Source organism: Poecile atricapillus, chromosome 2 (assembly GCF_030490865.1).
Source record: "Poecile atricapillus isolate bPoeAtr1 chromosome 2, bPoeAtr1.hap1, whole genome shotgun sequence".
Lineage (NCBI taxonomy): Eukaryota > Metazoa > Chordata > Aves > Passeriformes > Paridae > Poecile > Poecile atricapillus.
The window spans coordinates 66,143,775-66,155,265 of record NC_081250.1 but is presented as its reverse complement, the minus strand read 5'-3'; the positions used below and the strand labels follow the sequence as shown (position 1 = coordinate 66,155,265).

Sequence of the window (11,491 nt, the reverse complement as noted above, 5' to 3'; positions counted from 1 at the left end):
CAGGAATTCGGTTTATGAATTTTATTTGCAGAAGATCCCATTTCCTTTTTATGGCACAATCTCCTTCAATAAGCTTAAATTTTTGCATCAAATCTTCAGAAACCTGATCCACTAAAACCAACAGTAGTGTAAGAATGCAGATCTTGAAAGTTTTAATCTCCAACATTTGAGTCTAATCTCAGACTATAATAAATTTTAATTAGAATGCAAAAGAACTGCAGACAACATTTTCACATCAGCACATGTTACATAAATAACTTTAAGAGTGTCCTGTTCTAACGGGGCAAATGCCACTGGTAAGTAGTGTATGCGGCTTCATCCACAAAATGTCTTTTACTTACGCAAAACATTGCAGCTGAACAGCAGCATTTACGTTTCATACCTTTTATAAAACCAGGCTCCCTCATGCTCCTTCTCCAGACTACACTGACACCTGCTGGGGAACTTCTGTCAACCTCAGAATCCACACCCTTGAGACATATTAAGCATTTTTCAACTCAGCAGTGAACTGATTCCATTCACTGGCTGATTATGCCATGTATTTATTTGCTGTATAGTTTGACTTCTGAAAATAACTCCACAATTTCTGAGGAAAGATCTAACAAGCCATAAATTATTAGCGAAGATGTAATGGTCCAGTTGTAATGACGTACTTTTTTTTATTACAAGTATTAGCCATTGTCACCATATGAAGAAGCAGAGGAAGAGAATACAAACCAGCATTCTCCCTCCTTCCTAAGGTTAAAAACAATGTGGTAGGCCTTAGATACAATCCATTCCAAGAGGAACAGCACACAGGTTCATTTTTAACATAAGGCAGTTTAAAAAAACCCAAACCCTTAAATACCTCTCAAGCTCCTCAATTTATTATTTCTCCTAAAAACAGCAGGGGCAGATCTCATACAGCAGTTCCAAGGAAGACACCAGCTTCTTGCTATGTGTTCATTAGAACAGAAAGACTAAGAAAACATTCCAGTGGTTACATGACACCCAACCCCACTTTCAGTTCCAAAGAACAGTTCAGTTAAATAAGCAGCGCTAATAGTTAAGCGAAAAGTTATACACATAGTCTGGTACAAAGATGGATTGCAAAACTCACTTTTCATACTAGAAGTTAACTTAATATTGAGGACCTTTTTCAACTCCCATTGGAATCCAATGCAAACTTCTATCAGGTTTAACAGGGATTAAATAAATCCTCAAGATTTTTAAAGCTATGGAATTCAGTCATGTAAAATTGCAAGTATAAGGTGAAACACTTCCTTCATGCACCAGTGGCATAAAAGCAACTATTAAACTATTGATTTTTCTATTTCTCCCAAATAGCTGAGACTGTGAATAATAAAAACTTGAATTTTGCAAAGAAAGTTGCATTGTGGAGAATTACTGTGTCCAGACAGAGTACAGTCCCACTTTGATTAAAAAATACTGGAGACAGGAATCTTTATGTCAGACATATTGAGATAGTACTGGACACATCAGGTATTGGTCGAGATTATTTTAAGCATTTGGACAGAAAAGTAGGTTTTCCTACAAATGTTGGCAAGCTGCTTCAAAGATGATTAAGCATTTCCAAGTACCTACACCATATCATGCAAATAAAAGTGAAAGTTACTAAATGAAATTATTTCAGGAACAGATATTTTTCATTTAGGCCCCACAATGAATAATAACACTGACCAAGAGGTAGACAGATTTTGAAGAAGTATGCTTTCATATGATCTCCAGCATGAAAGATTCTTCAGCATAAAACACTCTGAAAGAAGAACACTTTTTCAGTGTTTGTACTTAAGAAGCTTTTCAAAAAATCAGGAGCACACATCCTACGATTTTGGAAATACCACTTTATTTTCCAGTGAATATCCAACTTATAACACTTGCATCATTTCTTATGAACCTTCAAATTGATGAAATACTAAAACCTACAGTTCCAGTGCACAGTTAATTAGATATCTAAATCTTAATAAAAATTATCAGTGCAAAAAATAAAAATTAATTTAGTATGCAGTTAAATGCATTTTGTTACAAAGATATTTGGGCTTTGAGCACATATACATCAAATAATCTGGTAAGAGAAGCCACTTCCACAGTCTGTGCTCCAAACAAAACGATTCCGCACCCAATTCTAAAGACAAGGAAGAACACATTTTTTCTTTTTAAATGAAAAGTCTGAACTTAGTTACAACATTCATCACAGATACACAAGCCGAGAAATATTACAGAAGTCACCCTCTATTCAGATAGGAGTTGTTAAAAGCTTTCCTATTTTTCATGTGTGCGATCCTTTTGAGACATCTATGTTTTTTCCATTCAAAACAGAGAATTAACAACATTCCAGCGTGCCCCAGTGTTGGCAAATCCTCTTTTGAGTCCAGATACACGATGATGATTGATGAAGCTGTTGGGCCTACGGTAGCAGGCAGAGCAGCTCGGCAGGAATTCAGTGTTATTGAAAGAAATCTCAAATACTTATTCCATCTCCTCTACTAACTTTAATCACACTATCAACATTCTGCCAGGAATGGAGCCTTGAAACCAAGCCATAAGCCTACACAAGCACCCCTTGTTGGTATATTACTGCTGCAATGCAGGTAAAGCGTAAATTCTGTTTATTTTTACCTGTTTCCATTCTACATTGGACACCAGCTAAATTATGGAAAGATATTTCCTGCACTAACGGTTAGCTTGCAGCAAATTTCATTAAGGTACCACGTCTCATTTTCCCTGGTTAATGAACTGATTAAGTTAACTTCTTCAGTTACACCGCTGGTAACTACAAGTTTGGGATAAAGGAAAGCAGCGCAGGAGCATATTTCACATACGCTGTAAAAGCTGGTAAGAAAGCAGATCAGTACTACAGGCATTTAACCACTAATCTTCTCATTTGTTATGCTGATAAAGAAAAATCTTACCTCAGTTGCTTCATAAAGTTCTGACAAGCTTATCCTAAGTAAACCAACAGCATGCCAAATATTTAAGGTAAAACTGTACTAGCTACAAAGCTAATACAAAGACTGATATGCTTCTCATGATCACTTATTTAGCTTGTTTTGGCTTTGCTTAGAACAGTAAAGCTTAAAAGAGGCCTGAGACAGAAGGAGAAAAAAATAAAAGGAATTGTTGACCAAGCTTACCTTACAATTTTTATGTTAACAAAAACCATTCAAATTGCAACTCTACTTCATAATACTGAACATACAACCCAAAAGTTTGAATTACCATTGGATTTAGAACTCTGTTGAGATCTTTCACTGGTTAATCTTCAAAGTAAAATATTCCATAAGAAAACTTTATTTTCTTGAAATCTACAAGCAGAATATAGAGTTTTCTCAGTGAACTCTCTGCTAACTATGGCTGGAATCCATTAACCTACTTTTTGGGAAAGGGCTGTGACTGCACACCAGGATAGCTGATATTACATTAGTCTCTGTTTTCCCAAATGATATGATACTCTGCCTATGGGAGAGAACTCCAGTTTGCAACTCCCTGAGCTGATGTAGTCACACAACTTTTAGTTCCACCTTCCAAGAAACAAAGAAATACTAGCATTCCACTTGCCCTGAACCAAAAAAGCATAGATAGGCACTTAAGTTGAAAGTATACAAATCTTTTCTTCCCGTACCAAGCCCATAGAGGAAATTCTCCTTTTTTCTATCAGTTTCAGCTTTCCAAAAGAACCTCAATTTAATTCAGAAGCAATTGAGCATGGCACAAATCCAGCATTATTAAAAAAGGTCTTAAAAAGAAACGTATTTGGCCAGTTCCTTCTCCATCTCAGAATACTGCTCTTTGAGGCGCTCCATAGCTTTTCTGTGCTCTTCATCCACCTCCGCACGTTTGTTCTGCTGTTCTTTCATGAACTCCTCCCAGTGGGCAATGCACTTCTCCTCATGAGCCATCACCTTGTCTGCCTGAAGCTGACAGGAGGAAAATACAGTGTTTTTAACAATCATTTCCATACTAAAACAGGGAGATTAATGAGAGCTACATAATGCAAAAGTATCTGGAAACTAGCAAGAAAACATATGGAAAAGGGAAACTAAAGAAAACTTTATTTTTGTATAGCCAATCCCAAACAAGTGGTAAAATGTCTGCAATACTATTAATGTGATTGTATTAGCAATGATGCTATTTCTATAAAATACAACAACAGAGATATTAAATGTTTTGAAACTGGCAGCTAGTGTTTCTGCTTCAGCCAGCTAGCTCTCACTGTGATTAATGTCTTCCTTTATAAATAACTTATTTTTCCCCCTCATACTTTCCTACTGCTTGGCTTCTGCTAGGTCTAATTCTCTTCACTATCTTATCTTGGAAAAAAAAATATAAATGTCTAGATATCTAGAAAAAGAGATCATACACACACCCAATGCACATGACAAAACACAGTGTAATTTTGTGAATTGCTTGTGAGCTGTATTGACAGTCTGGCTCTCTTATAGGTGCAGAAGCCAAAATAAATCTAGGCAGTTGTGCTTCCATTTGCTCCATCTCCCAGCACAAGAGAGGATTAATCCTTCTTTTTTTAGCACCTCTCCTTTTCGATGCATCAGCTATGACTGTTTCTTACGTGTGGCATTTTTGTCAACTAAAGGCACTGGGAACCCATTTATGTATTCTTAAACGCTCTCTCTGCTGTTGTTCAAGATCACACTGCATGGGCTAAATACATGACTTTTTTTCTGTGAAGCCTTTCACACACTTGAATATTATGACAAGATCCATTCTATTTGTAACTGATACAGTAACATCTACTGACAAAATACACCAGTGCACACTAACAGTTTCACTGGTACACTACTTTGTCTTGAACAGGTTTTGAAAAATTGGTGTTTCAAACACTTTTTGACACAACTACACATCACCTACCCAAACCTGACACTGCATTCTGTCAAAATACCATTATTTTTTCAGAACACATCATTTCAGAAAAGTAAGGAAAAGGTATTTCTCCTCATGTGGTTGCGCTACAAAGACAACTTTTATCCATACTTTTTAAAAAGTTACCTACATGCTATTACTCCCATTTGGAAAGTTTCAGGCCAAAAAGTCTTACTATACAAACTTTAAGAAATGCTACAAATCCCGAATACCTTTAACTACTCTTCCACATCATATTAAAAAAAAAAAAAAGTGGAAACATACAGCTAGTATTTTTAAAAAAGAACAGTCACCATTCTTATTGACTGTTCATTTTCTAAGTTAGAAATTTCTAATTAAAGTTTTACTTCAAACAAACAGTAGCAGAACTGTAAGAATTTCCTACCTCTCTATGAGTATCTACCCTAGTGTCAGACACAAGCAAACACTGTCAGTGCTCAGAGGTGTGCTCTCTGCCCAGTACCAGTATTCAACTGAAACTGGACTGCCCATCTCCATCAGTTGCAAAAAAGGAAAGAAAAACATAACTATCAACTTATGTCCTTCGATGCACAGCCTGTTTTGCCTGATGGCCATGGAAATGTCTTTGGTTTTTCCTCAACTAAATTATCAACAGCATTTTGCAAGTAAAGAGATAACACAGGAACAAAATAAAGAAGTAGTAATGGGATACATGAAACTAATTTCTTGTATAATTTTCCAGGTTTTAGATTCAGAGCACATGTATTTCAAATAAGCAAAGTGGAGCCAACTGAAAAGGTTCCAATGATTCGCCTGTTCCTATAATACAGCCCTTCATTAAATAACCCATCCACCAGTTTAAAAAAAAGACTTCCTTTTCAACAAGCAATATATATATAATATGGTCAATGTTCTCAGCTAACTAGGAAAGACTTACATTTCCATTCTGGTAGGTTAGTAGATGTTTTTTGTTCCACAGAAAACAAGCTTTTTTTATATTTAAGCTTTCCCTGTATGTGACAAATGTTATAGTCTGAACTACGAGGGAAAATAAAGCAAAGGAAATAAAAAAAGTAGTTTCCATACATCAGGAGATTGTAGAAAGAGTTAGCTAGATCCATTAACTTTGCAGTGTGCATTTTACAAGTGCAGAAATCACCCCAAAAGAAGTTTTACTATAAGTATATAAGGTATAGAAAAACATGTTTTTAAATTTTGCTATACTGAAAGCAGATAAATTTGCTGTAAAGCACAAGACTCTTAGACCACAAAATCAAAATCTATGCATACATCTATCCATCCTTTACCTTTCTCACTTCATACTCCCTCTCTTGGAGTCTATGGATCGTAGCGTTGGCAGCTTGCACTGAAACAACAAATTGCAGTAGATCAGTCTGCTGCTGTAAATCAAAAAAACTGCCTGAAAGGGATTTAGAAGATGCAAGAGGTTGCAAGGTGAAGATTATATTCCACTGTGACACTTAACTCTACCCAAGAGTCACCTGTACCTGCAGAAAATGCTCTACACTTACAACTTTTAAGCTTATAAAAGTAAGTAGGCTTCTTGCAGTGTTCAACCTCTGTATGCTCTAGAAGCCAAAAGCAGGAAGGCAGTGAGATCATCTTGTGCCCACACTCTTACTGTTGCTGATAAGCTGGAGTGCACTACTCAGCACCTCAGAAGACATCAAAAACACTCTCAAGTCAGTAAGTAGAAACAGGAGACCAATCTCCGTGTTTTAGTTAGTTGGGGTATTTTTTTCCCTATTCTTTCCCCATCAGCTGTGTATAGACTCCACATGTACAACATCTTTATGCTGAAGTTCATCTCTTCTCTCCCAGACTGAGCCTGGGAAAACTTGTCAATGGAAATAGGAACTGTATTCACCCCCTCCCCCCACTTATTTAACAATTAATTTTAACACAATTAAGTACACTAATTTCCCAAACAGCAACTAGATGCAGTCCTGGACAACTGGCTCAATCTGCTGCTGCTTGAGCAGGGAGGTTGGATATGACCTCCAGAGGTCCCTTCCCACCTCAACCATTTTGTTACTGAAGATGTACTGCACAGCTGGCCATTAGAAAGTCAGGGAGCAGCACTGAAGGTTCACCCCTGTTAGATGGAACTAGGATGCCTTATTTGCATGACTAAGTTTTAAGTTTCAATGTCTTCCTGCAATCCTTTTGGTGTCCAAAGCACCATCTACCATTTGCTATTCTGCATATGCCAGATGCCATATAAATAAATTACAGGAAAATTAAATGCTTACACAACATGCCACACATAAATTGTAACAAACCCCACAGTGGCATGTTTCAACTACATAAATTTGGCAGCTAAAGCTGAATACCCACACTCTCTTAGAATCTCTTTGGAAGAAGCCACCCTGCTAAATGAATAAGAAAAAAAAGAACACTTCAAAATTACTACAAATTTCAAACATTATTTTAAAATCTGAGCAGTAAAGAAATACATTAATTAGGATGAACCTAAGATTAGCATGCAATTACTATTACTTCCCAATTTGACTGAATAATAATAATGATAATAATAATAATAAATTTCATAGCTATACAGCAGGAAGCTTTAAGTGATGTGAGACAGTATTATACACTCCTGTGGGAAAATTAAGAAACTTGAAAGTCACACCACATCATGCTTGCAACAAACCAGGAAACTGAAATTTTGTCCATGGCTATCTATAGTCAACGTGGAGCACTGTTTCCAAATGAATAGGAAAAGAATGAGCTGAATCAGCTTCTACTTAAATCAATAAAAAAACTTTAATGTAACCATAGCAACAGCTGATTGGCAGGACTACTATGTATCAAAAAGCTTCCCCATTGTTTCTCTTTTAAAGTTGCACAGAATGAGAACAAAGCACATAAAGAATAGAAAATTACCCAAGTGTGGTAATTTTTTAACAAATCATATTTTGAATCCAAACTATTTAAATTACTCCTCAAAATGATACATCAAGAGCAATAGGAAGCAACCTGCTTACATCTCTTGATGGTTTCACTCAAATTGTCTTGCATTGCCTGCTCACACTTTGGAAGAACACGTTCATTTGTTTCAAAGATGGTTTTTTTCAGATTTTCAAGTACTCGCAGTTCTCGGAGGCCACGCTTTTCCTGCCACAAAAATGAAAGAAAGTGAGTGGCTAGCTAAGAATTCCACTTCACAAATTAAAGATGGTTTCCCAGGTGAAACTAATAGCTTCATCTCAAAGACTAGACCATTATCTACTAAAGTGTTATTCTACTTAACAACATAGATAGAATTGCCAAAAAAAGAGAGCAATGTTCCATTCTTCACATTAAAATACAAAAATCCTTTGAATGACTCCTGTGGCCCTTGCGAGAAAAGACTGTATTAACTATTTACACACCGTGGGGAAAAATGTCCTGTTTTGTATAGATAATTTATAGCATCTCTAAAACAACGGAGAGCAGCAGAACTTGAAAAGCATTTCGTTTTTATAATGCAGCTGGTTACTGAGAAATAACACAGCAGTGATTCTGCTTGCTTGATGTCTGACCCTCCACATTTAGTGTGGCAGGAGGTGAAAACAATGCAAGTAAAATTGTTTTAACTGAAGTAAAGCAACGAAGTTGACTAAAAGATAATATAACACATCTGACTAAAGACAGAGTTCTTCTAGATCACCACTGATCATGATTAATTACAAGTACAGCAAGATCGTGTTTTATTGTCTAAATAAAAAAAAAATAATCTATTTTTCTGAAGCCACAGCACTATTCCCACTCTGAATTTCACCAACATTTTACTTTAGATCAAAACCCTACATAAACAAAAAATACTCTTATCACATGAAGTAAGACAGGGATCACCACACCCATTTTAAAACTTCAGAAAGAGAGGCACAGACAAGTAAAACTCCTTAATTAAACAGGCTCCAGATTTCCTGAGTGCAAATCTCCATTCCTTGCACACTAGCTGCTAATCACTGAAAAAATAAGCACAACCAAGAAGTATCTCATATTTCAAAGTTAAAAACAAGCAGAATTTTTGGATGCTGGTGGGCCTGAGCCCACTTAAAAGAAATTCTAAATTACAAAAATTTAAACAATCCTCTGCTTTCTTATTCTCCCCCCATTAAAAGTATAAACCAGTAATTAAATTTCAATTAAAGATCTAAGAATATATTAAATTTGTCTAAGAAAGAGAACAAGACTTCAGGTGAAATGAGACAAATATATGAACTATCAACCTAAAGATATAAGTTCTAATTTTGTCCATGAGTTTAATATTTTCCTTCCCGTGGAATGGCATTTAAAACTGCTTACTGTATGCCATAGCTTAATTAGGGAAAGCAGAGAAAATAAATGATTCGTTATGACTCTCAAGCCCATACAATACAGATCTGAGGAGAGTTTATTTCATATCTGTATTTTGTTAAACCAGCAGAGACAAAATAGACCTCTGTGAAATATAAGCTAAAGTCTAGGTGGGGGGTGAGGGGGAAAGACATTTTAATGTCATTCAAATCAGGTCTGCATACTGGAATTTTGAGGCATTTTCAGTTACATTTTTAAATTCCACATTCTGTAAGAAAGAAAGAAAATGTATACAGTAACAGCCTTTTGCTGGCATAGGACTCAAATTTTCTAAACTTTTGCTGCCATCTTGTGGAAACCAAATTATACTTTCCAGGCAAAGCTGTATATAAACACTTCAACACATTCAGTACTTGCCTTATATGCAGTCAATCAAGTAACAGTTATTCAATTTTTAATGATTTTATTACTTTGCACAAAGTGTTCCTCTTTCAGTTGTATCACCTTCTCTTGTGTAACAAAAATCAAAGAAAATAAAAATATGACTGTGCTAGCTGAATCCAACCGAGGCATAAAGTAGTTTCTCAAGATGTAAACTTACACTGGCCAACAATACTTTCCTTGAACCAACCAGACCTCTCTAAGATGTTAGGACTACATTATTCTCCTACATTAATATTCTTGCCAGTCTTCTGCAGAAGAAAAACCTAACCAAATAAACCACATGTTCTTTTCAAGAGTTTTAAAAGAAAAAGACCTAATTTACTGCCTCGTTTGCTAAAGATGCAGACTTATACTACAGAAGAGTTATTTTGGGAAAAAAAAAAAATCTATGTCAATCCCTTTTGAAGAAAGTTATGTACATACTGTGATATGTAAGAAGGATGCTAAAGCTGTTCAAAGTTTCAGACCCTGCTGGCATCCAGTAAGATAAAAATACTTACCTCAAATTCTTTAACAAAGTAACGTATTTCTCCCTGAATTACTGGTCGGTGATCCAGCAGTCTTGAATAGACTTCTCCAACATCTAGAAGATTAATGAAAGCCATAATTTTAGTTTTTCTCTCACTCTCACACCAGGCTACACAACACAGGCAGCACACTGTACCTCAGTGTAAGGAAAGACTCTTGCTCACCAAGTACATACAAAACCAAAGGAGCACCAGAACAGAATTTGTAGGGTAACCTATCTACCCACCAAACCACCAGCTTAGATAAAACACAACGAACCAGTATTCCAGATGCTCAAGCTACCTTTCTGTAAAGGTGAACATCCTCCTCTGTGGCTCAGCACCCTTTGTCTCAACCCCTCAGTACAGCTTCTGTGTCTGCTTGTTAGCGCTGGTAAAAGAACAGAACTAAATGCTGCAGCTTAACAGAGATCCACAGACTAAGTGTGGGAGTCTTTCCTGGCAAGAAACTGAAGGAATCCTCATTACAAAGGAAAACTGTCAGCATTTTCTTGGATTCTAGGGCTTGAAATTCAGTCTTGGAAAGGAGTATTTACTATTTAAGTATATGCAAAGAAACAGGCTCGCCTGACACAAAGAAAAAGCCTGCTAAATTGAAAAGCACTGTGAGCGCATAGCAAATACTGTTTTAAGAAATACACACTGTAGTCCCCCAAAAAGCCTTTAAGGTGGCACTACCAACTAAAGGATGCGTTCTCCTGCCCCAGCTGATGGACCTGCCCTGTGGCTCTACTGTATGCACCTGTGTTTGTTCTACACCCTGAATCCCACCCCGTTCAAAACGGTGCAGAACGCTTATTTAAAAACTCGGGAAAGTCCTGATTGCAGTAAATAAGGCACGGGCTAAACCACTTCCCAGACCAAACGCTTCTGAGGACGGATTAACCAGGACAAAACCTGGCCGAACAGCACCAAAAGTAACAGTTTCCCAGGAAACTCCGTCCCCGCGGCAAGGGCCTCGGTGGCCGACTCGGCTCGCCGAAAGAAAGCCACAGAGACACCCTTGTTTCCCACTTTGAGAAACGAAAGCCAGCTAAGCCTCCCAGGTGTCCAGCTTTAAACCTCAGGACACGCCGCCCAAGCCCGGAGGGCTGGAGGGCGCTGGAATCCTGGAGAGCTGGACCGGTCCTGGGGGCGTCCCGGGACACTCCCGCCGCTCCCAGGGCCGCTGGGCCGCCTCCCCGCCGCGGCTCAGCAGCTCCGGGGACCCGCACCGCTCCCTCCTTACCCTTTATGATGGGCTGGATCGGGGAGCCGGCGGCCGGAGAGTCCCGTCTCCTGTCGGCGGGCGGGCGGGCGGGGGACGCGGGGCCGGCCCCGCTCATGGCGCTCGGCGGCCCCGGGGCCGCGCCGGCCCTGGCCCGGCCTGGCTC

General features: G+C 37.9%; 1 protein-coding gene across 1 annotated transcript; it reads right to left on the bottom strand.

Moving 5' to 3' along the window:
• Positions 1-1,824: 1,824 nt before the first annotated feature.
• Positions 1,825-11,491, bottom strand: BLOC1S5 (biogenesis of lysosomal organelles complex 1 subunit 5). The gene is made up of 5 exons (XM_058832543.1): positions 11,347-11,491; positions 10,092-10,174; positions 7,851-7,980; positions 6,150-6,208; positions 1,825-3,917 (listed from the first exon to the last, which is right to left on the bottom strand). Exons 1-5 carry the CDS (start codon positions 11,441-11,443, stop codon positions 3,738-3,740), a joined length of 549 nt encoding a protein of 182 aa, XP_058688526.1. The 5' UTR covers positions 11,444-11,491; the 3' UTR covers positions 1,825-3,737.

Excerpts from the sequence above, each read along its gene's own strand:
- BLOC1S5 (XM_058832543.1), bottom strand. The coding sequence starts at position 11,443 with ATGAGCGGGGCCGGCCCCGCGTCCCCCGCCCGCCCGCCCGCCGACAGG. Across the intron at positions 10,175-11,346 it reads GATCCAGCCCATCATAAAGG|ATGTTGGAGAAGTCTATTCA; the intron begins GTAAGGAGGGAG and ends TTAATCTTCTAG. Across the intron at positions 7,981-10,091 it reads ACTTTGTTAAAGAATTTGAG|GAAAAGCGTGGCCTCCGAGA; the intron begins GTAAGTATTTTT and ends TTTTTGTGGCAG.